General features: G+C 40.8%; 2 protein-coding genes across 4 annotated transcripts; one reads left to right on the forward strand and one right to left on the reverse strand.

Moving 5' to 3' along the window:
* Positions 1 to 42: 42 nt before the first annotated feature.
* On the reverse strand, positions 43 to 12,938 carry cpap (centrosome assembly and centriole elongation protein). Of its 2 annotated transcripts, none has more exons than XM_015007992.2 (19): positions 12,838 to 12,938; positions 12,077 to 12,466; positions 9,487 to 9,613; positions 9,266 to 9,388; positions 9,041 to 9,149; positions 8,773 to 8,878; positions 7,605 to 8,318; positions 6,667 to 7,432; positions 5,857 to 5,989; positions 5,559 to 5,724; positions 4,886 to 5,017; positions 4,657 to 4,785; positions 4,480 to 4,567; positions 3,014 to 3,168; positions 2,738 to 2,827; positions 2,169 to 2,309; positions 1,916 to 2,000; positions 687 to 807; positions 43 to 457 (listed from the first exon to the last, which is right to left on the reverse strand). In XM_015007992.2, the coding sequence occupies exons 2-19, from the start codon at positions 12,434 to 12,436 to the stop codon at positions 238 to 240; spliced, it is 3,765 nt and encodes a 1,254-aa protein (XP_014863478.2). In that variant the 5' UTR covers positions 12,437 to 12,466; positions 12,838 to 12,938; the 3' UTR covers positions 43 to 237. The 2 variants fall into 2 exon arrangements, with proteins under 2 accessions (XP_014863478.2, XP_014863477.2); XM_015007991.2 differs by having other exon boundaries at positions 3,014 to 3,171.
* A 431-nt stretch (positions 12,939 to 13,369) lies between these two features.
* Positions 13,370 to 24,691, forward strand: ttf2 (transcription termination factor, RNA polymerase II). Of its 2 annotated transcripts, none has more exons than XM_015007986.2 (23): positions 13,370 to 13,481; positions 13,679 to 13,784; positions 14,322 to 14,408; positions 14,499 to 14,568; positions 14,679 to 15,509; positions 15,963 to 16,083; positions 16,335 to 16,523; positions 16,618 to 16,775; positions 16,952 to 17,033; positions 17,313 to 17,438; positions 17,575 to 17,725; positions 18,549 to 18,654; positions 18,912 to 19,096; positions 19,775 to 19,928; positions 20,048 to 20,139; positions 20,812 to 20,897; positions 20,989 to 21,122; positions 21,242 to 21,421; positions 21,604 to 21,662; positions 22,716 to 22,869; positions 22,992 to 23,074; positions 23,335 to 23,409; positions 23,614 to 24,691. In XM_015007986.2, the coding sequence occupies exons 1-23, from the start codon at positions 13,454 to 13,456 to the stop codon at positions 23,756 to 23,758; spliced, it is 3,402 nt and encodes a 1,133-aa protein (XP_014863472.2). In that variant the 5' UTR covers positions 13,370 to 13,453; the 3' UTR covers positions 23,759 to 24,691. The 2 variants fall into 2 exon arrangements, with proteins under 2 accessions (XP_014863472.2, XP_014863473.2); XM_015007987.2 differs by having other exon boundaries at positions 16,621 to 16,775.
* Positions 24,692 to 24,719: the final 28 nt, after the last annotated feature.

The raw sequence follows: 24,719 nt of genomic DNA on the forward strand, positions 1-24,719 counted from the left end.
TTTAACACACATAAATGTTTTCATACCTCAGAAACATGAAAGTTCAATAAAAAATAAAATTTATTTTAAAAAAATGTACATCCATCTACAAAAATAAATATTTAATATTTTACACAATAAAAAAAACAATATATTAAAAAAAATCCATGCAAGTGTTAAACGTTTACCTAGTATTTGTTGTAATGCTTTAAAGAAGTGGAGGCACTCGATGAAATTAAGCAGAACTCAGTTCCATCTTTAAAAATGCTGGTTCGGTGCAGCAGGTTGCAGCCGGTTGTCCAGGACGACGTTTCCATCTTTGTCCTTGACCCTAAGCCGCCCTGTGGGGTAGCGAGTTTCTTGCCTGCCGTCAGTGTAAACGGTCTTCACTGTGCCGTCTGGATACTCCCGCCTCTTGTATTCAGCGGTGTGTATTTCCTTCTGGCCCGTGTTGAAGTGGATCTCTTTGGTGCCGTCCCTAATGCAAATAGAACCTGCAGCTTAATGGAAATCTCCATCGGTGGAAGAAGATCACAACAAACTGAATGGTTTCAGCTTGTACCTCTTTAAGGATGGAGACCCAGAAGGTTTTTGGGGGTTTTTTTTAGTACTGAATTGAATGCTGAAAAAACATCAGTCTAAAAATGTCAGACTAACTTTTACGGCAGTTTTTACCACGATGTCTGAAGTGTTGTCAGTGAACTTACGGGTTGACCTGGATGATGGTCCCGTCGGTCAGCACGCTTTCCTCTCTGCCGTCAGGAAACAGGTTCTTCACCGTCTGATCTGGGAAGGTGATTTCTTTGCGGCCGTCTGGAAAATGTTTTTCTGGAACAAAAATAAATTATATCTGAAGAGTCTGCATAAAGAAAAGTCATTGTTTTTTTTAGTTTTTTTAATGATTTTGGTGTTAATTTACTGCTTATTTCAACAAAAATGTTCTTATCTTCTAAATGTGAAAATCTGATTAACTTCCATGAGGCACTTTGAGTTGCAATGACGTAAGATTACACAGGGTCTCCACGCATCCTTAGAAAGTCTCAACTCATTTTGGTTTTGGGCCAAATCAAAGTCATGAATGATCTTGAAGGGCCGGTTGTGCCAGAATGTATTGATAAAACCTGATCACAAACTGTTAAAATATCAATGAATTCTTAAAATTAAACATTGAACATCTTTTCAGTCCCTCCAGGATTTCACGATTGTTTTGTGATTTTTTTGCAATAAAAATAAAAGTGTTTGTGGTACTAATTTGGAAATATCTGCACTTATTTATGACAGTAAATGCAAATTTTTATTACTCGCGGTATAGATTAAGGGCTATAATCCGACATCAATTAGGGCTGAGGCAGCTGTTTAGTACAAGTAAAATTTTGACAATTTGAGGAAAATCAGCAATAAACTCCTAATTATGTATTAGTGCAAAAAAAGTGAAGGGATTTATTGATTTTGCCTGAATTTCCATGATAATTCTCAAACTGGAGGGACTGATAGATATAATATGCAGTAAATTGATAGCTGCATTGATTTGAATGATAAGCACACTTGGTGATTAGTCTAGAACTTAGAGGGAGGGCTCCACCGATTGCAGTTTTCTGGCCGATCGCCCATTACCGATCTTTTAAGAAGCTTAACCTGCCGATTCCGATTTTTTTGTTTGAAATGTTGCTCAATATAGCAAGAAAGCTGTTGAGTTGGCCAAAGTGGGGTCACTGCTGTAAATTGTAAACGTGCAGACATGACTTGGTGGGCCGGTCTGTCAGTAAAACCTTTCTTACCGGAGAGCAAAAGAGGACAGTGGCCGACTCTTAGACCTTTGTGAAACTAGATAAAATCGGTGGATGAGATCAGCTTCATAATATGTCACAAATCGGTTGGTCGATAAATCGGTGCACCCCTACTTAGAGGGCTACATAAAAACCACGTCTGCTCTCACCTGTCTGGTTGTTGGGAAAGTGCAGGACTTCCATACCGTCGGGGTATGTGATGTGTGTGGTCTGAGCCTCAGCGTAGTAGTAGATCTGGTTGCAGGAAGCACATAGGAGGCAATTAACTCATCTATTCACCCTGTAGCAAACGTTACATTCATTAACCTCTAAATATTTAAAATGGATCGGATTTGGACTTTCCTCACTCAGTCATGTTTAATCAATATATCCAGAAGCTTATTGGAGGACAGAAAGCCTCACCACTCTCTGATCGGCTGTGATTTGTTTCGTGTCTCCATTGAAGAAGGTGACCTTGGCCGAAAGCCCGTCTGCTGAAACTTCTTTTCTGGTACCGTTGGGAAAGACGATGACGCGATCGCCACCAGCCAGAACCTTCTCCACCTGAAAGCAGCACAGAGCTTTCAGTAAAACTCACAGGACAAAGATGCACACATCAATCAACTGACTGTAATGGCTTACGTATTTTTAAACTGTCCAACAATTTCATAATCTGTCATTACATCTCTAAGCAACTAGAGATGGAGTTAAGCAAGTTATAGCTTTATTGATTAAAAGCATTTTGGCTTAAAAAGTGATTCATAAAACAGGAAGTTTTCAGCATGTTTGTTTTTATTCATGACTTATAACTAATGAAAACCTTTCTACATACCTTTACCTCCTGTAATATGTTTGAGAAGCCCTTCATCACCACATAAAGTTCCTCTAAGCTTTTAAAGGGAATGCATTTGTTTTTCTAACTTTCTCCATTTAAATCATGTTTTGCTTGGCAGGTTTTCTCCAAACATTTTCTCCGGTTTTAAATGCCTCACCTTGCCGTCGGGGTGTGTGATGACCTCCTGAGGTAGTTCTGGATCACGGGTCTCGCAGCTTTCTAGTTGTTCTGGTTCTAGATCTATTCTCTGTAAACACACCAGAGGTTCAGGTAAAAAATAATAAAGGTATTGCTATTTGTAACTTGGAGTGTTCAGTAAACTTAAAACTACAAAACGGTTTTTCATATCAGAAGTAAAGTTTTATCTGTAAACTTGTTTTACTCAACAGATTAAAACATTAGAGTGAACAGCTCTAATGGCGGCGGCTCTTACTGGAGAGCAGTCGTGCTCCTGCTCTGGTTTCTGGTTGGATGGTTTTTCCTGGCTCCTGCTCGTAGGTCTTGGCTTTTCCTCCGTCCTTCTTCCAGAAAACGTTGAAGAGGACGACAGAGAAGATCCGACTGACCTCCTCAGGCTGCTTTTCATCCCTGCTGACGACCGCAGAGCAGGAAGACCAACAATCATCATTCCGGCTGCCGCCGTAAACAGCTTGAGGTTGTATACTTTAAACATCAACGAGAGACAAATCTGTTTACTCTGAGGACATGTTTGTGTCTGAATAGTCCTGTTGGTGTAATTTCTAAATTACCCTGAAGAAGGTTTTTCTTCCTATTTTTTCATATTCAAGGATTTAAAAATACTTTAATATGTCTAAACCTCAGAAAAAGAACAAAACTGTTACCTCACACTTTTAAATTGAGCATATTAACAGCTTTTTCAAATGTCTTAGGGTTTTACTCAAATGAAATTACTCCACCGTCCACATTAAGAACCGTTACGCAACGACGGGCTTTAACTTTGTAACGCCCAAAGCTCGTAGAATCCAATTAAAACTCTCCTACTGCAGAACGCACGCCTTCAAGTCAAGCTGAGTCAAGCTAAGAACAGCCTGGGCAGCGTTTATGCAAACTGAAGGCATCCCTTTATCCAGCAGACATGACACACACTCGACTAATGGAACCAGGGGGAGAGGATTTCATCTCTAAAATATTGTAAGCCTCTAAAACACATGTCCAACTCGAGGGTCGCAGGCCAAATGCGGCCTGTCGTAGCTTCCTCTCTGGCCCTCCAGACTCCTAGATACAAGTTCAGCGGTTAAAGCAGTTTCTACTCTTTTTCACAGAAAATCACCCAAACTCAACAGACCGCCACCGTTTTTCTTGCTATTGTATAATTGTGAGCTTATTTCAAATTTTCCACAAAAATGGTAGTTAATTTTTTTTTTTTTTAGTTTAGTTGATTGGTAACTCCCACCTGTAGGTGGCAGCATTTCTTTCTTCCACACTGCTGCCCCAGCCTTTTTTGAAGTCAAGTCAACGTTGTCATGGCAACGAGTAACAAAAGTCACATTTGCCGTCATATTTAAGTGCAAATATTGCTAAATTTTTGCTAATATTTATACATCAGCACCACAAAGTCAGTCTTTTTTTCTTTTTTTTTTAACAGGAAAAAAAAATCTTGGAAAAACAATCGTAAAATCCAAGATGAACTGCTCAATGTGAAAAGATCCTTATTATTTAACTTTAAACAGTATTCATCAAATCAGAGTGCTACTTGTTAATATTTTAACAGTCTTGGAAAAGGTTTCATCAATGCATTCTGGCACTGTGAGAACATTCATCATCTCGATGTGGCCCAAAACAAAAATGAGTCTGACAGTCCTGATCTACAGTAAACCACGGACTGTAGAGTATAAATATTCTTCCAGACTATAAATCCTACGAAGCTCTGGTTTCTACCTGCGGCTGCTTGGCCGTTATCCTTCGAGTTCCTTCTTGCTGAGCTGAGCGGAGGGCTGGAGCTGCTTCCTCTGGAGTCCAGGGGAGTCTGAACAGGACGTGTCCATGTCAGTAAAGTATTTTATTCAGCTTTTTGCAAAGATTAACAAGATAAAATTAATAAACAGTCAAGCTTACCGCAAACGTCACTCCCTTAGCCAAGCTGCTTTCTGAAACTCTGGGCCCGTCCTTCGTTTGGACGCCTTTCTCTGCGGAGGCGGAGCTTTTCTTCCAGGCACTGAGGCGCAGCTTCTCCAGCGTTCGAATCTTGAGATCAGAGTTCAAAAAGCGCGTTGAGTGAACTGATCTACCTGGAGGCAAACTGGATGTCGGGTTCTAGCGTGAGCGTTGAGTCGAGTGGTTGCACCTCGTCCCGCAGAGCGTCGTTCTCCTGGTGGAGGGAGTCGATCTGCTGCCGCAGGCGGCCGTGTGTGGAGGCCCAGCGGCTCTCCCTCCTCTTCAGCTCCTCCTGCTGGGAGCTCAGCTGCTGCTTCAACAACTGTTGGAAAAGCAGAAAACATTGCAGGAGGCGCAGTGGCGGGCACTGATCGAGACAAAGTCATCACTGTCATTATAAATGTCACTTAATGATCGTAAAAAAAAAAAACTGACTGCATGATGGGAATTGGTTTTGCTATTTAAGAACATAAATAAATAGAAAATTCAACAAAATGAATTCACTATTTAATACTATTTATTTCTCAAACGGGAATGTTTGTCAAGAACAATATTTGTGGCTCTATGAATCATGTGTTATGTGTGGGTAACAAGGTCTAACAGTAAAAGGATTACAGTGACATCACAGCAGCTCTAATTATTGCATCAGCATGGCGAGCTTAAGGTCTGGCGCTGCGTTTGAAGTCGACGTGTTCACCCCAACGTTGGGATTAAAGATGGCGGGGGGAGGAAGATGCTGATGCTTTGTTTCTGCTTTTTAGCAAGTGGTTTCAAACACCAGCCTGTTAGTTACAAGTTTACTCAATGAAATATTTAGGGGTAAAGACACAGACGTATTTAAATGAGTGATGTGTGACGTGAACCTGGATTTCCTCCCGTTCCTTTTTGTCAGGGATGGCTCTGGCCGCCGACACGTGCTTCTCAAACAGTTTGCGCTCTTTCTGCAGCTTCCTGTTCTCCTCCCTCTTGTACTCCTCAAAATTGGCCAGCTCCTGGGCTTTTGCTTCCTCGAACATCAAACGCTCTTTCCTACAACATACAGAGGCAATTCTTCAAGGAAGCAGAGGATGAAACGATTCTTCTCAAAAACAAAAAAAAATCTGTCATTTTCTCTTTGTTTTTTTTAAACCCTTCAAAATTCTTCCTTCCTTCCAGCCTCACCTCAGGCCTTCCTGTCTCCTCTCGTTCTCCTGCCTGAGCTTGGTCAGTGCAGCGTTCTCTTTCTTGAACCTCTCTATCTCCATCTCCAGCTCAGCCAGCCTCTCTCTGAGCTGTCTGGATTGGACCTGCTGGGCTGGAGATGAAAACAAGCACACAGAAAAATAAAACATCAGAAAAAACAACACAGGAATCCACGAGCTTTTACCCTAACCTAAACTATGGAAAAGTTCAGTCACAGAATCTTAAAGGGGCAGTGTTATGTGTTTTCCAGCTGCTTAGTATCACTTTATAGCACAATCAAGTCATTGTTACCTTGAGTCGTTGTATATATCAAATTTGACTTGGAAGAAATTTTACTTTGTAATTTAATGCCTTGAAATGGGGTCTTTAAGAAACTCCTGCTTTCTTAAACTCTGCCTTCAGGAAGTCATCATATCTCTGCTCTATTAACCCTTTAACAACGTTTTTACACTGAGGAGCAGCTCTGGGTTGAGCTCAGCAGATGCTCAGTTCCACCAGCTGTTTGCTACTTGCTGTCTGAAGGATCCGAATGGGAGAGGGCTGCTTTGTAATTTGGAAACTGCAGCTCCGTGGAGGAACTGCATATTGAAGGTGGGACTAGGTCCACCCAGGTGTTTTGCACAGCTGAGTGGTTGCCATGGAGACTAAAAGATTTTTCAAACATGCGTTAAAAAATCAAAGCAAAACACTCCAGGTATGTTTTGATGAGGGAATAACATTACAACATGCTGTAAAGCTCAAAACAGTTGATTTCACATAATACTGCCCCGAGTAGAAGTGTCGTCTGACCTGTGTTGTCCTGTTTCCTGTTCTCAGAAGCAGCAGGTGCAGCAGGTGCAGCAGGTGGAGGTGCGCTCTGAGCTTTGGGCTTTAACGAGGGGAACAGTCTGGTCATGAGTTGAGAAGCTGGTGCGAGTTCGGACTCTGGGCCTTCATCCGGCTCCACAGCTCTGCTCACCGCTACTTTCCTCAGCACGGCCTTCTCCAGTGGGGAAACTCTGCCGGCTGTCAGCTTGGGAACCGGACTGACCCCCCGACTGTCGCTGTCCTCCGTGACGGCCGTGTCGTCCAGGTCGTTCCAAGTGTCGTCGTCGTCAAATACGACCTTCCTCTGCCGGTCGCGACCGTCCTCGATCAGAGTGGAACCATCGGCGTTGCTGGCGACGCCGTCGCTCTCCTCATCGTCATCTTCTTCCACTTCTTCCCCGAGACTCTCCTCATCCTGGTAAGACCTCTTGTCGTAAGTGGGATTAGAAGGAGCTGAAAAACAAACGGTGACTTCTTTGCCTCCAAACTCAGAGATCTCGTCGTCTTGTGGCGCCTCAGATTCCCGTCCTCCCTCGGTTACTTCGCTCTGGAGCGCATTGCCTCTCATGCTCCCCTCAGACGCTACTGACTCCAGAGAAATCCCTTCACGCTCCGACCCGTCGGTGAGCTGGACTCCGCCGCCCTTCTGAGGTTTGCTTTCTGATGCCGACTTGATAGGGGTGGAGGAGAGTCGCCTCTGGTGGAGCCCAATGGCAGAGTGCCTCTTCTGCTGGTCCAAACAAAGAACCTGCAGAGCAAATGGAGAAAAAATAAATAAATCTAGTTGAGTAATTAAGAATAGAGTCACTTCAATTCACTTTGGATGGTTTTTATCACAGTGGAACTGAAGTTTACTCCTCAAGTTAGAGCTCAGTTAAGGTTTTCAGACAGAAACCACTGAATTTGACTGTATTCCTCACCTTCATGACGAAGGAGGAGTTGGATGAGAAGGACAGCTCCTCGGCCGCTTGCTCCAGCAGCTCAAACTCTCCCAGCTCCATGTTCTCCAGCTGCCGGTTGCACTCCCACCGCTGCAGCTTCTCCTGGAACGACAGCTCGAAGGAATCCCGAGGAAGTCCGCCTCCACCTCCCGCTCCAGCCGACTGCGCTTTAGAAACACAACTCTTCTCTTTCCCGGCATCGCCTGACAACCCCACCTGTTTGATCACAGGGTTCGGCTGCAGACTGGGACCGGTGTTCCTCACCACCTGGACTGGGACACCCGTATTATATTCCTTCTCCGGCTCCAGCAGATGCTTTACCGGTCTGGGTTCTGGTGCAGTAGCAGGTCCGGTGTTCTGTCTCTGATGACTCCCCAGGACCCTGGTGGTCCGCGCAGCCCTGCTCTCAGCCCTGACGTACTGCGGCGGCGAATGCAGCCCCCTCCCTCGGTTCTCCTTGTTGAGTACGGCGGTTTTGCGTTGGACGGGAAGCGGCGGGCCAGCGCTGCAGCTGGCCTTCAGGATGGAACCGGGTGCAGAGTTGCTGCGGGTGATCGCCTGTGGTTTCTGCTCCTTCTTGTCCTTCGCTTTCTGCGCTGATGCCTTGGAGCTGCTGGTAAATCTGGAGAGGCCCTGGCCTCGTTTCAGAAAGGGCCGCTTGGGAGGGAACGCGGCTTCAGGGCTGGCTGGCTTCTGATTAGATCGAAATACAAAAGGTTGAACAAAATTAAAAACCATCTGAAACAACTCTAAAGCCTAAAATGTCAGCACTTGAATAAAATGAAAAAACAACCAAGGTTCCAGGTCAAACTTTCAGATTTTACTAAATTCAAATAAATGATTTTTTAATTGTTCAGATGTAAATACAAAAATTATATTTTTAATTTTTATCTTATATGTAGGCTATTTATTAATGTATATTTTGTACATGTATTTATTTTAATTATTTATTATATTAAGATATAATTTTAAAAATATGTCAATTTTAAATTATCTTTGTTCTTTTTAATAAATGGATGGGTTTTTAATCCTGCATTAAAAACATCCTATTTCTGAAAAGTCAAACACATCATATTGACAACTGAAAAATGGAATAAACGAAGACCTGGAAACTTGCAGAGTAATCTTCAGGTATTTATTCTCTTACAGGCTGTTGCTGGGCAGACTTCAGCCTCTGCTCCTCCAGCCTCAGTTGCTCCTCCAGAAGCTCCTCAAAGGTTTTCTTCTGCCCCCCAATGCCTGGTTTTATGGGTCTGGAGAAAAGCCACAAAGGGCAAATGGTTGCATAATTATTAGAAATTCCACTCATTTAAAAGGACATATATAAGAGAGACATGTTGAAGTGTGTTTGCTGCTTGTTTAATTGAGGAGATATTGGCATTTTTAATATTAATTCAAATAAAAGATGTCTTTACCTGTCATGTAAGTCGTCTTCCTGCTGCCTGCTGTTGGCCTCCGGCTGCATGAACGCATGATCCGACTCTAAACTCTGCTTCGGATTCTCTTCGCCGGAGTCCCACATGCCTGCAGGAATTACAAAGTGTAAAAATGGGTTAACATAAACAATTTACAAAAATTCATCTCAAAGTGACACCAAGCAGATTTTTTTTATTTTCTACCTAAAACCAAATATGTTTTACCCTCATCATCTTCATGTTCCTGCTGGTCAGAGAGCTGCAGCTCCTGCCGCAGGCCGCAGTTCCTATCAGGGCTGCGTTGGACCGTGTCTTTTCGCCATTGTGCTCCTGGCAGCCCTGGATTTTCTGTGGATCATAAAATAGAGAAGGTATGCATATTTTCTATTTCCAGTTTAAAAAAAAAAAGATTAATCAAAGCAATTTAAGAAGCTTCTTTTTCTAACCTTCAGTGCAGATCTGAGGTTCGTCCCCAAGCCCCAGCAGTCTGTGCTGCTGCTCCTGCAAACACAGCAGCTCCTCCAGCTGGTGGGCTTTCAGCTGCTCATGCATGTGGTGCTGCCATTTCTTCAGCTGCAGGAATGTACGCATAGTTACACAGACGGCACAACACATACATGAGACCAGGCTGGTTAACAGTACCATGGGAAAAATATGATTTAAAAAATGTTCTCCACCATTTAATTTTTACAGTTTAAAATCCCTTTCATGAGATGCTACAGAAAATATCAGTTACTCAAATATTCTTGTTCCTTCCGGTGCACAGGAAGTGTAGCGCTGCCCCTCCCCACCTATTGCTGGCTAAAAAAGAAAGAAAAAAAGCTTACTATACTTTCCTGATACTGAAAAGAAAGACAAAACTGGCTGTTTGGAGCAGAGTAAACTAAAGGAGTGCTACTTTTATTAAAATAATACCGCTTTAGTTTAGTTTATTTCAGACAAACCTTTCACCGACAGTATAAACAACACAAAGTACATAATATATTTCTTAAAAACACATCACATCGGTGATTATGAGTCTGAAAAGGAGTATGATGAAGTATAACTTATGTAATCATACCCCTTTTCCAGCTGTAATTTATCACAGTATTTTCAATGTCCATATCCTTTCTGACAAAGGAAATAAGTGTAATAAAATTTCCTCAGCTAGATGAAAATAGTGCATACACACACATACACATATACATATTTACATATACAAACATATATACGTACATACACCCATATACACACCCATCTGCTTATATGCAGAATACACAGCTATTTACATACCTTTATATATTTACCCACACCTGCACCGACATGCCACCTACTTGATGACATCATACCTAAAGTTTTAATTCCCAGCCAGGATTATCCCCCTTGTTCTTCCTTATACCTTTGAATAATAGCTGTTTTGAGACCTTTCTTAAAATGTCTCATACTTGGACTTTGCTTCAGCTCTTTAGAGAGTTTATTCCAGATCCTCACACCAACACCAGAAATGCACAATGTTTTCATTGTTGTACGAGCCTTCAAAGTTCTGAAGTTAAGGTTTTCTCTATAGTCATATCCCCCCACTCTATCGGAAAATAATTGTTGAATCTTTTCTGGCAATATTTTGTTTCTGACTTTAAACATGATCTGTGCAGTTTGAAACTCTACTAAATCAGTGAATTTCAATAAATAAGAATCTATAAGTAGATTGTGGGTATGACAGTAAAAATCAACCTTATGAACTAAACGAATGGCTCTTTTTTGTAATGTGCATAATGATTGTAGTAACGTTCTGTAAGTGTTGCCCCAAATTTCCACACAACAATACAACAATAAGTAACTTTTATAAATAATAATACAGTTGTTATAGAGAAGGGTGAACCAATATGAAAATTTTGGCCGATATCAATATCGGTGTGATCGATATTAAGATAATCGATATTATTTATATTTCCATACACTTCCGACATCGTATAAATGTGACCACAACTTATTACTTCACCCGTATGACCCCTGGTTTCATTTATTGGGCTGATGCCGATACGTTTAAAAAAATGAAACAAAATAGACTAAACTCGATACCGATGTTGCTGCCGATGTATCGTGCATCCCTAGTTACAATCCATAATTTTAGCAAAAGTAGAAATGGTTGCTTTCCTGTTTGAAACACAAGCAAAAAGATCACGACGCCGTCTCTTGTCTCCTCCCAAGAGGTTTTGTCCAGTTGCTTTCGAGGGAACTCAGCAAGACATGTTTGATCACAGACGGTTTACTAACCACTAAGTCCAGCGCATGTTAAGAGCATTTACTTCAACACCTCCTTTGCAGATAAGCCCTGGTCAACATGAATAGCTTTTTAAGGGAGAGACGGCCAATATATCAGGGATGTGGTATTAATAACCCTTTGGTTCTCTGGCTATTCTTATCACTAAACCATTCTTATCTACCTGGAAGCACAGATGCTCCCACATGCAGATCTCCTTGAAGACTTTACTTATTTTATCCAGTTAACTTGAATAAGTAAAATCACTACATCAGCTACTGTGAAGACAATTGAGGAAAAACGCTGCATAATGACACACAGCAGGTAAATCCTGCACAAAGTAGAAACTCATCAAAAATGTTATGCCTTTTATTTTTGAGATTGCCTTTAGAAACAAAAAGAGTTGCATTTTAAATACGCTTTCATTTCCATAAACCTCCAGTTTTGCGCTCTCTTCAAAGCTCTGCATCTGTGCATCAAACGCCCATGTGTGCACACAATGGCAATCCCAGATTGGTTGATTAGATTTTCCTAATCCTACTCTCTTTTTTTGAAAGCATAATTAATGGCTATAGCTATTTAAGTGAGAGAAAATCCACACTGAATTTGTGTAGAATGTGCTAGTAATTGAGACAGAGCTGTCAGTTTAAGATGATAAATTCTGGCATTTCTAATGTTCTCCATATTCAAAGATGAATCTTCATGTTTAATCTTAATCTCATACTGGATTCTAGGGGTCCACACTACTACATAAGCAACATAGCTAATAATCTGCTGTATCAGATTTACGGCCTTACCTCTTCCAGCTTCATCATCATGGGTAGATCTTGGGTTCTGCTTGTCATTTCCCCCAAATTCTCCAAGTGTCCATCTGAAATCCCCTGTGGTGCAGGCCGGAGGTAGCTCACCGGCCTGGCTCCCTCTCCACGTCCATCCACACCAAAGCAGCTGCTGTCCGTGGAGGCAGGCAGCGGAGCGAAATCGGAGACGAAAGAATCGTCCGGATGCAGGGGAGCGGGTACCGCGGCGGCAGTATGCCGCAAGGACGCTGCTAGTTCCGGGGGTGGGCTGAGGATCACCCCGGCTCTGGTGCTGCTCGGCATCCACTTGGTCAAGAAGTCCGCCGAGGAGTACTGCAGCTCGGACGGTGATGACATGCCGACCCAGGGTGCTTCAATAAGCGTTTGCTAATCCGGGATTTGACAAACAGATTACGGTGACAGTTTAAGGGTTAATTTAATAATAAATGTACGACGTTTAACACACTGACTGCGAATCCAAGTTCCAGATCAAATGAGACAACGCATTCATTTCTGTATGAACACCGTCGAACCCAAGGTATAAATAAAAGTTAGTCTAACTCATTGACAGGAACAATTAATTTCGGTCCTGGAAGCGAATGGTATTTTAGTGAAATGACGTAGCAGTTAAAAGGCCTGTTTACACCTGCTGGTATAATGTTTAACTAAACACGCAACGTTTTTAACGGTTATTACATTAATATCCAAACATGTACATTTACGGCATCTTCAGCCAGGCCAAGAATAGTTGAATTTACCTTTTATAAGCAAGACGAACGTCTGGCATGTGAAAAACAAAAATGTAACACATATGAACCAAACAAAAATTTCGAACCCTGCCGCCATTATAAAAACAAAGCCCGCGAGAGCGGACGATTGTTGGTGCATTGTGGGTTATGTAGTTCAAGGGTCTTTTTTAAAAATGCGGTTGGGCGGGTTTTAATACCTTTTAAAAAATAATAAAAATACACAAAATATTTTCCAGTATATTTTGTGCTATTTTTGCAACATTTTTACAACAAAAAATTATGAAATATATGTTCCTGGAAGTTTAGTAAGGTTTATGTATCCGGTTTAATCAACGGTCCACATTTACACATTTCAAAATAATGGCTTTATACAGATATTATTCAATCCACGGTTACACTTGCACACGTGTGTTTATTTGCTTAAATTTTGATTAGTATTTAAAATATTTCAGACGTTTTAGGTGTTAATAAAACACAAAGTAAATGTCAAACTCGTATGTGAACTTTTAGATCTAAATTTACAATCCGGAAGTGAACTTTGAGTGCTGTGATTGGTCAATCCAAAAAATACCGAACTACCGTGACGTTGTGATTCTAGAAAGTGAACTAAAGGATTTCAGACACAATGGAAATAGTTAAATGTGATTCACACGGTAAGCTATTATTCATAAGATACTTGTTGTAAGTTGTCGTGCAACAAAAACTTATTTTATGTTTTAGTACCGGCGGACTCTGTTGTATATGTGGCTCTTCTTGCTAACTTAGAATGTATGTCAAGGTGGATTATTCTCCGTTCTCGGTAATGGTTGTAAGATTGGCTAAAGAACACTTTCTCTGTGTTCTCTCGCAGGTAGTGTGTGTATGCTGAAAACCGGTGTGAAAGAGGGACCAAATAAAGGCAAGAGCTTCTATATTTGCATTGACAAGCAGGGCTGTGATTTCACCCAACAGGCCTGGTACGTTAGCAAATTCATCAGCGAGCTCTTGTAATTAAGAAAATATCCAGCAGTTTAAAGTCTTAAACGTGTTCTTACTCTGTGCTAGAAATGTTAACAATTCGTGAAATAACAGTACAGTTACTGTAAAAATAAAGTACACTCCTTTTTTTCCCCAATTACACTTGTTTTAATTACAAATAGACCTAATTTATCAAAAGCTTTTCAAGTCTCCCTTCCCCTTTGGTTTCCTTCTGTTTCTTTATGATTGTCACTCCCTGTCCAGTCTTCTGCCATAACGAGATCATTACTTTAATAGCTTAAACTGTACAAAAAAAAACAACAAAACCCTCTTCATGATGTCATTCTATGTAAAACCTTAATGTTGGAAAAGAGTCAGCTATCTTCATTGTATTTTTTTGTAATCTATTCTAATATTGTGCATTCAGTTTTGCAAAAACGGTTTCGATTTAGATTTAAACATTTAAATGTTGTCACGTTTAAACTAACTTGTCATATTCAGCTGTTAGTCTAAATTCTCCACATGGCCTCCTCCAGTATCTCTCCTTCCCACTGTCTGCATCATGAAGAGTCGGTGGTGGAGCTGCAGGCGCTCAGCTACAGCCAGCAGCAGCAGAGCCACCGGTGAGGATAACAATCAGTTATTGATTATTATTTTTAATAATTCTTTAAATTAACATTGTGAATGTTATACTTGTTCCTCATTTGTCCCAGACTCTACTACAGATGTGCTGTCGGGAAAAGAGAAGGTCAGAGATGGTGTGGAAATGTTCCCTGGACTGCTGTAAGGCTAACTTTGTCGACATTCACTTCCCCAAAACTCCTGGAATGCATACACATTTGATATTGTTGCAATCATATTTATTTAAGTCTATATTTTATAAATAATTGCAGCCAGAAAAAGAAAGGAGAACCCCTCTAACTGACTCCCAGCTGCAGCCCTCCTGCCTCCCACCTGTCAGAAATCCCTTTAAAGCTCCCGACAAGACGGACAAACCTTCGGAGCGAAGAAGCGTGCAGAGCGGTGGGTGTGAAGAGGAAGAAGGGGAGAAGAAAACTGGGAAAGCAAGTTATAACGCAGAAGGAAGACAACGTTCTCAGAAGGAAAATATGGAGGCTTTAGGCAGAGGAGTGGAAGCACGAGAGGAAAGAAAGTTGAGCGCACCTGAAACACATCGAGGTAAGCTGCTCCCAGCAGGAATGAAGGTGAAGAAGAGGATTTCAAGCGAGGAGAGCAGCAAGTCCAAAGCTGACGGCGCTGATAGCACAGCAGCTAGGACGCAAAACAAGGCTGGGAAAAGTTCTGCGGAGGAGAGAGAGTCGGAAAAAACCATTTCCACACGAGACATTGAGAAAATTGGTCAAATTTGCCCCGACCTACACAAAAACATGCCACAGAAAGCAACCAGTAGTCAAACCTCTTCCTTGAGCCAAAATGAGCCCACAGCGGAGAAGAGCGTCGCTAAGTCTGTCCCCGGCAGAAGCAGCCAGTCTCCCAGAGGAGCGGATTGTGCCGTTTCTGTTAAGACAGAGACCCACAACGAAGAAGAGGAGGATGACGACGTAGTTTTGGTTTCAGTGAAACCGGCAGCTCGCCAAACTGCCTCGGCTTCTTGTGCAGTCCAAAAGACGATCACCAGCTTTCCTGGGTTTCAGTCGGCCGCCCAGGTGGGCGACCCGAAGGGGATGCACTCTCTGCTCAGTGTCCAGCTTCAACAGAAGAAGGTTGGTGGTTCCACTGAACCAGTTTGATGCAAACATTGACGTTAACAATTAATTTATTTGATATTGTAAAGGATTAGTGCAGTATCGCACTGTAAAAAATAAAAAAAAATCTTTCAAGTGTGGATAAAAACGAACGCACTCCCCCCTCAGGCGGTATGGTTTTTATATCAGCCACTTGAATTTCAGGATGATGACCATTTTTCAAGATGGCTGCCTTTTTTTTTTCTAGCCTTTTAAACAAGTTAGGTTGTTTTATCTGCATGTGGAAGATTTTTCTGGAATATTCAGTTTTCTGCTGCGCTATATTTTGTTTTTACCGTCATGAAGATATTTAAAATGCACAAGCTATGAAAATACAGTCTAACAGGGAAACATAGTCGTATATTAATCAGATATTTTCTGCTGTTTTAAGTTTTGGCCCATATTTGTGTGTCTATGTGTTCGCCTGAGCAGGCCACTCTGTCTTCGGTGAATGTGGAGGCTCTGCCAGATAAAGGAGAGAGGCTGAGGATACAGGTTAAAGAGCTGGAGGACGCTCTGGAGTCTCTGAGCCTCGCTGCTGCTTCTCAGCCTGGTGAGTTATCACCACCCCCCCCTTCCAAACACAGTATTACAAATCTACGCTGAGGAGACGGTGTAGAGGAAATCATGCCGTCAGTTGCTAATCCACCTCATTAGCTTTTGGCGCTCCTTTTTTTTTTAAAACTCTCTATCCGGCCGTATGGTTACAAAACAATCATTTCAAAGAGCAAATCTAAAGTCTGTTGAATTGAAGTAGCTGTTTTTGTCTTCTCACTGCTAACGTGACGTGGAAACCTCTTCCAGAATCTGCGGAGGAGTCCAGGAGCAGCGGTTCTGCTGCCAGCTCCGCTCGGCCCGTCGTCAACCCATTCAGCAGGCCGGGCGGTACCGTCCTGCTCCCTTCCGCTCCAGCACCAGGCCCGGTCCGGCACCAAGCCTCCGGCAGCTCTCTGGGGATTCAACTGAGCCAGGGAAACGCTCAAACCTTTGGAGGTGAGCCATTACTTAGAATCGTGTGGGGGGAGGGAGGACTGTGTATGTCTTTGATTAGTACTTTTCCTTCTTCTTCTTCTTTGTTTTTCTCCAGCAGATCTTCAAATGCACCCTTATTATGGCGGCAGGATGACGAATGAGCGCCTGCTGGCGGTGAAGAACGCCACCTGCGAGGCCATCGACCATCTTCACAAATCTCTGGAGTCGTGTCCGGATCCCGAGGACGAAGCTTCGGACCCCAGAGGCATCAAGGTTCCCCTCTCCTTCACTCTTTTCTGCCGAGTCAACCACAAAATCTGGTGTTCTGCTTCATTTTAAACTCTTTAAAGCTGTAGTTATCAATAATAGACGGTTTGTGCTGCTCTCCTTCACTTTTAGAGTGTTCTGTGTCAGTAACGTTGAGTTTGTTTCTTTGTTTGGCCGGTCAGGTGCCGCTCCTGGCCCATCAGAGGAGAGCTTTAGCCTGGCTGCTCTGGAGGGAAGCTCAGAATCCATGCGGAGGAATTCTGGGTAACTTTTATTTATCCGTGGATCCACGACTTTTAGCAACACTTTAAGACCTTTACAGATTTTAAATTTGCTCAAATTAAAGACGAATTGGGTTTTTTTACTGGCTGATATAAAATGTTTCCCAATACTTGGTGATTCTGATTTGATTTTTAATCTTAAATGCAGGTGAAAGAGAGAAAAAGTGTATTTACAGGAGTCTTATGTTTTCCATGTTTATAAAGCAAAACATTTATCCCTAACCTCTTATCGTTGTTATTTTTGCCTTTTGCGTGGCTGCAGCGGACGACATGGGCTTGGGGAAAACTCTGACCATGATCGCTCTCATGCTGACCAAAAAGATGGAGGCCAAAAAAGAAGGAGAAAAGAAAGAAGAGAAGAAGTTGGACTCCTGGATCTCTAAAAGCGGTAATCCTTATTTGTCATCAGTCAATCCTTCGTTTTCAATGAAATCCAGCTGAGTGATTGTAGTCATTTCTAAACTGTTCATAATTAGATGACACGTCGTTCATCTGGTTGAGTTATTGCTTGTTTCACTGTCCAGACTCCAGCATTGTGTCCTCTAAAGGCACTCTGGTCATCTGTCCCGCCTCCCTGATTCACCACTGGAAGAAGGAGATTGAGCGGCATGTGAAGACGGGCAGGATGTCGGTGTATCTGTACCACGGTTCCAGCCGGGAGAGAAGCGCCAGAGCGTAAGAACCAACACTCCTGTTGAACACACCGATGACTCTCCTTTGCTTTATTGTTTTGATCTGCCTTTCTAAAAATAGCTGGGACCCATTAGAATCTTTTCTGCAGTCAAATATATATCAACCTTCCTGAGCCATGTTTGGTCTAAAAGTTATTCATCCCTTTAAAAGAATCATCATGTTTTTTTTTTAAATTTTATTCTAATTTGTGCTTCTCCAAACTGGCATCTTGAAAACAATTGAATTTTTGCCATGAAAAATGACACAATTGTTTAAATCAATGAAAACCAAACACTTATTTGCTCTGCTAATTCTTTGAGACACACTTGCGTTAGCAGGCGCAGTGAAGAGAGGACAGATTTTATATACGATTATTTAAAGCACAAGTGACTAATGTCGAAGACTGTTTTGTATCTGGGGCTGCAATAAACAATTATTTTAGTAATTTGTTACTCTATTATTTATTGTGACAATTAATTGATTAATACAGCACAGGACTGATCTGCTTATGTTTTGGATTAACTGATTAACAATTGGACAGCAAAAGGGGCTTAATAGGATTTTTTTTTTTTTTTTTGAACTAGGTAAAGCTAAAACATTTCCACTTGAAGAGTTCTGGGTTCAACATATTTACAAGCATTTTTTTTATAAGTTCAAAATGAATATATTTTTGTACAGCTTTGGACTGTGTTGTTTTTTTGGCAAACCGCCTTTTTTGAGTCTGAATAGTTAATAATTACTATTTTGGTTGAGGATTATTTCGATAATCAATCCATCACGATTAATCGGATTAGTCGTTTCAGCCCTGATTGTGTTTCTCTTCCAGATTGGCAGATTACGACGTGGTGGTGACCACATACAGTTTGGTCTCTAAAGAGATTCCTGTAGAAAAGGAAGATGCTGATAATCCCGGCAAAGATCCCGATCATGTGGTAAATACAGCAAAACTTTAAGTTTTATGTGTAAATAATAGTAAAAACAAAAATCTGATCAACAATTAGGTGATCACGTTAAATTATGTTGAGATTATCATATTGTCACCTTTCTAAAATAATGACTTTTTTTTGCCAAAGGTGATTTTCCCTCCACTTTGGCTAAAAAAATAACTTATTTTAGGAAGGTGATGATATGCAAAGGAAAGAAGAAACTAAAACAAACTCATCTCAGGTCATATGTTGTATATCTGCAGCCATCACATTCAGGCCCTCTGCTGCGAGTGACCTGGGCCCGTGTGATCCTGGACGAAGCCCACAACATTAAAAACCCCAAAGTGCAGACCTCCATGGCTGTCTGCCAGCTGAGAGCCCGCGCCCGCTGGGCCGTCACCGGGACCCCCATCCAGAACAACCTGCTGGACATGTACTCTCTGCTGAAGTAGGTCCCATCTGGTTGTCTGCTCAGCTGCTGTCCTGTCCCAAAGCTGGAGTAAACGAGTCTGACAGACTTGTGTTTACTGCTAAGCAACATAATGTATGGTTAAATTTAGGGATGCACGATATTATCAGCATGGTATCGGTATCGGGCGATATTAGCTGTAAAATTTAATATCGAACATCGGCCTTTCCGTCAAAATAACTCACTGATGTAAAAGTTGTTTTTATATGACAAACCAGTGGCAATGATGCCTGTAGCACAACGTCAAATTTGCACTGTTTGATTGTTGTCGTTGTCTTAGAGAGTAAATGTTAAGAATGAATTTGACATTAAACATAATGTAAGTTGAAAGCGTTACATCATTTTCAGCCTCCTTTTTAGCCTCTGCATTTGGTAGCAGACTAAGCTGAAAAAGATGATGCAGTATTTTAATTCCACAGTAGAAAAAGCCACATAGTTTCAGTAATTAGGTATAAGAATAAAATATCGGTATTGGTATTGGTTATTGGCCAAATGAGTTTTAGTATATCGGATATCGACTAAAACTCCAATATTGTGCATTCCTATTTAAATTCAACTAAATTGTCATTTTGAAAGTGAGGAAGGAGTCATTTCACACCCAGCAGAACCAAATCTTATTTATGAATCGGTCCGCTAACTGACCGATTGTATTTTCAGATTCCTGCGTTGTTCTCCGTTCGACGAGTACAAGCTGTGGAAAGCTCAGGTGGACAACGGCTCCACCAGGGGCAGGGAGAGACTCAACATCCTGACGAGAACTCTGCTGCTGCGACGCACCAAAGATCAGCTGGACTCCATGGGAAAACCCCTGGTAGAGAGACCCACACACACACACACACTCTCTCACCGTCATACTTAACCATCAAATGTAAACAAGGAGTTCATCCTCACTGCAGAAGAGTGGCTAACGAGAAGCATTGGGTGTTTCAGGTGTCTCTTCCGAAGCGGACCTGCGAAGTGCATCAGCTCAAGCTCTCTGAGGACGAGCAGGCCGTGTACGATGTGGTGTTCGCTCAGTCCAGGTAAGACACCGACGAATGATGAAATTATGTTTCCGTTCATGAGGACACTTAAGGGTGGAGATTTTAACAAAATATAGTGAAGTTTTGCTTTTTTATGCTATCAAAACAGACGGAACAGTGGCGCCCCCAGAAAAATAAAAAAGAATGGGGTGGCCACACAACGCAGCCAAAAAAAATATATAATTTTATGTATTTTGTATTTATTTATTGGATTTTACTTTGAAGAAGATGACTCTATATGACATGAACATGATTCTGTGGGGTGGCCAGCCTTTTTCTAGAGGGAGCCATGGTCCCCATAAGCCCCCCCTTTTGACGGAGATTTTGTAAAATTCTTATCCATTTTTACTTTTCATGCTTTTGTCCTTCTTTGTTTTGTTTTATTTTTTTCAGTTTGAAAGAAATTACGCAAGACAACATCTATTGATCCATAGCTTCAATGACTGAAGTTTAGTTATCTGATTGCAAAATTGTAGAGATGATTTTTGGATTCGAGTCGACTTCCTTCAAGCAGGAAAACAATGTTTTCAATTAAAATAAATGATCACTCAGTATTCGGGAGTATTGATGCCTTCCTTGTGAGCAGGAAAAGGTTGAAGAATATATATATATATATATATATATATATATATATATATATATATATATATATATATATATTTTCCCCCTTAGGTCTACTCTGCAGAACTATCTGAAGAGACATGAAGGGAAGGATTTGGACAAGGGAAACACGTCCAGTGTCAATCCGTTTGATAAAGGTTAGATAGATGGTAAAAGCATATTAAAAAAATAGTTCTGTAAATGTAGAACTAGGATCTAAAAACTGCTTGTGGCGTTTTCTCTCTCCAGTGGCCCAAGAGTTCGGCGTGTCCCAGGCTGACCCTGCCGGGTCGGGCTCTCGCCAGGCATCCAGCACTGTTCACATCCTCTCTCTGCTGCTGCGCCTCAGACAGTGCTGCTGCCACCTCTCACTTCTTAAAAAGGTACATGAGCTTTTTTTTTCTTTAGTTTTTAAAAACCTCATCCAACTTTGACTTGAAGAAAAACAAAGAAATCCAATCTCCATGCATGCGTGATCGTTCTTTTCCACCTGTCTGCGCAGACGTTGGACTCGTCTGAGCTGCAGGGTGACGGGATCGTCCTGTCGCTGGAGGAGCAGCTGAACGCTCTGTCGCTCTCCTCGACCCCGTCGCCATCGGGCCCCGACCCCAAAGACACCGTGGCCCTGAACGGCACCTGCTTCCCCTCACAGCTGTTTGAGGAGACCAGTGAAAGCACCAAGGTGAGTGACTGGTTTATATTTAGACTCTCGGATCAAAACCGACTTTACAAGGTGCTTCTTAAATTTTACGATGATGAGACAAATATTTGTTTTTATTAAACCAGTGGTGATGCATGTTATGACTGGAAGAGCTTATGTTGATTTTATAAACATGTTGGTACTTTTTTCCTGTATATATTTAGATTTCTGCGATCACATCTGAGCTCATGGCGATAAAAGAGAAGAGTGACGATCAGAAAAGGTAACAACGCTATACCGATATAAAAAAAAGTAACTGAAGGTGTGGGTGTATGTAACGTGAATAATTAGGATTTTAGAAGAGGAAAGTGAAGAAATGTTGCTTCCAAAGTGTACATGAAATTAAACTTTATTGCCTCTGCTTCTATTAATGTGGCCAACAGGTCAAAATTACGGTTGTCCCAATACAACTTTATCAATATACCGATATTGCAGCTTTGAGCATTGCCGATACTGATGTTGACCCAATATGGTATTGGCAGAAATCGTGCATACTTTTATTACTCATTTTGTAGTGTGTTAATGTTAGAAAAGGCTTGGTCAGATGATATTACTCCGAGAACAACGGTCAGTAACAAACAGGTTTGAGAGCAACTCACTCATTTATTAATAAGCAACTGGTCTGCATGCGGTATACAACCACTACTGGATAGAAATCCTGGAGCGGAATCCTGGAGCGGAGTGCCTCTGTCGTTTTAAATGCAGTCCAATGTAATCCGATGCTTGTTTTTTGACTGATATTGGACCGACTTTTAATATCAAAAAATTGCTGGACAATAAATTCTTGCAGTAATTATCGCGATAAGTTATAATATAGTTGTCTTGAGATAATTTTCAAGTAATATGTTGATATTGGCATACTAAAGACCAACAAACTTAACATTTTTAAAGACTGGAAGATATATTTTTATATATATTTTTAAATATCCAAAATAAGAGACAACAACCAAAAACAATAAACACACACTCAACCAAAACCACCAATAAAATGGATTATTTAGTCTCTGTAAACAAAATTGCCCTTCAAAAAATATGAGCCATCAGAATCATTTTAATTTAGCCTACAATTTGGCATAGTTGAATAATTGCTCGTTGCAACTGTCTGCTTTAACTTTGTTCCATTACATTGAGGTATTTTTAATTTTTTCATCAAATGAAGAATCTGCTTATGTTATGTATTATTTTGCTGCCTTCACTTAATGCACTTTCTTTCATGTTTTTACTTTCCAACACTAATGCAAAACGAATTAAAATGACTTTATGTGCTTCTTTGCAGCGTGATCGTGTCTCAGTGGACCAGTATGCTCAAAATCATAGCAGTTCATCTGCGGCGGATGGGCTTGACTTACGGGGTCATCGACGGCACCGTGAACCCCAAACGGCGCATGGACGTGGTGGAGGAGTTCAACACAAACCCTAGAGGACCTCAGGTACACCTTAGCTAAACATTCCTAAAACTAAATGATTTTGATTTTATCTGGAGAATGTTGCAAGGAAACCTTGTTGCCTTTAAGATAAAAGTGTAAGAAGTTGTTGTTTGCTTTTCTAAAAGATTATGCTGGTTTCTCTGTGTGCTGGTGGGGTTGGACTCAACCTTATTGGAGGGAATCATCTCTTCCTCATTGACATGCACTGGTGAGGTCACAGCACTCGAACCATGCGTCTTTGTTTTGTTTGCTTTTCATACGATTGTTTGAGTGAGTATTGATACTTTTTTTTTGTACGTTTTACAAGACAAAAGAATGAAAAAAAAAAAAAAAACTACCTTCAGAATCATTTATCCAAGTCTCGGAAAAATAATTCACTTGTTGTTCTGTTCACTCACTGCAGCACTGTTTACCCTGTTTAGTATAGAAATATTAACACAGAAATGTCATTCCTTTAAATTCTGACAGGAATCCAGCCTTGGAGGATCAGGCCTGTGACCGGATCTATAGAGTGGGACAACGTAAAGACGTCACCATTCACAGGTAGCAAAACCGTAAAATCAATTTTTTTTTTTTTTTTACTTTGACAGGTTTTACTTTCTGCTTTCAGCTAATGAAAACATGACATTTCAGATTAGAATATTATATCAGACCATTAAAAAATATTGTTTCTACTCCACGTACCTGTTAGTCTTTCTTAGGTTCGTTTATATTTACAAATATACTTTTTACACTTAATGGCTGCAGGTTTGTGTGTGAAGGAACCGTAGAGGACAAGATCGCAACGCTGCAGACGAAGAAGAAAGAGCTGGCCCAGAATGTGCTTTCAGGAACAGGAAGCACAGTCTCTAAACTCTCATTGGCTGATCTCAAAATTATTTTTGGTGTTTAGAAACGATGAAAGTCTTGAGGTTGTTCTTTTTAAATGTTTACTTTTTTTTTGCGTTTTGTTTGTGCAATGATGCAAAACTTCTGGAAAATATTGACATAGCCACATAATAATAAGGTATTAAAATTGTTAAATGAAATGTTGCTTCACTATCCTCCCTACTGCTAATGCTTCACATTTTGATTTACATTTTTAATCATTACACAATGCATAGACTATTATAAAAATGTCTAAGCTTATAAGTGGAAACACTTTACAGTAATGCTGCTATACGCATCTCAGTGTGCATTCTAAATGGTAGTACTTTGTTTTTATCAATGCACTAAAGTGTAAAGTTTGTCATGTATTGTGTATACAAGTGATAATTTAATAAATTCACTTTTTTTATTTCAAACAAATTGGTAGATTTAAAACGCATCACTCTTCTTCAAGCTGAAGAACCATTATGTAAACTAAAAGCTTGCTGTATAAATTTAATAATTAAGTTTTCTTTCACAATACTTTGAAATACATGGCAATGTGTAATGCTGTCAACTTTGAGAAGGCCGGAACTGATGGCAAAATGATGCTTTATTAAAGCCGTCCTTGTTTGTCATCTCCCATAGCTCCAAGGTTCTGTTACTGTAGATACGTTATATAGAATGTTACCAGAATAAAAGCACGAAACTTTTAACTGCGGTTACAAGAAACAAACTAACATTCAGTTGGCCTTTACAACTGTAGTAAGTATTATATAATTATAATAACTCATGAGCTACACCTGAAACTAAATGCTACAAATTTGATCAAAAATCTGAAATGTTGATACGTTAACGAGTAGGTCATTATGGAAGGTATAACTTGCATTACGTTTTTAATGTAATATCTAAGCATGTTTGATAAAAACTGTTTTTAGCGTTGTTTCTGTTAAAATAATAAAGGCAAATTGGTAAGATATTACCCGCTACTAGAAACTTTCTCACAG

The sequence above is a fragment of the Poecilia mexicana genome, unplaced genomic scaffold (genome assembly GCF_051168715.1).
Source record: "Poecilia mexicana isolate PSO_F unplaced genomic scaffold, ASM5116871v1 scaffold_2, whole genome shotgun sequence".
NCBI lineage: Eukaryota > Metazoa > Chordata > Actinopteri > Cyprinodontiformes > Poeciliidae > Poecilia > Poecilia mexicana.

What these genes read in the sequence shown, in the direction of transcription:
- ttf2 (XM_015007986.2), top strand. Translation starts at nt 13,454, where the DNA reads ATGGAAATAGTTAAATGTGATTCACACG. An exon ending in CAGCAGCAGCAGAGCCACCG is followed by an intron (nt 14,409 to 14,498) that starts GTGAGGATAACA and finishes CATTTGTCCCAG; the next exon opens with ACTCTACTACAGATGTGCTG. An exon ending in AAACGCTCAAACCTTTGGAG is followed by an intron (nt 16,524 to 16,617) that starts GTGAGCCATTAC and finishes GTTTTTCTCCAG; the next exon opens with CAGATCTTCAAATGCACCCT.
- cpap (XM_015007991.2), bottom strand. Translation starts at nt 12,436, where the DNA reads ATGTCATCACCGTCCGAGCTGCAGTACTCCTCGGCGGACTTCTTGACC. An exon ending in CAGGAAACAGGACAACACAG is followed by an intron (nt 5,990 to 6,666) that starts GTCAGACGACAC and finishes TTTCATCTCCAG; the next exon opens with CCCAGCAGGTCCAATCCAGA. An exon ending in AGGAACGGGAGGAAATCCAG is followed by an intron (nt 5,018 to 5,558) that starts GTTCACGTCACA and finishes CTTTTCCAACAG; the next exon opens with TTGTTGAAGCAGCAGCTGAG.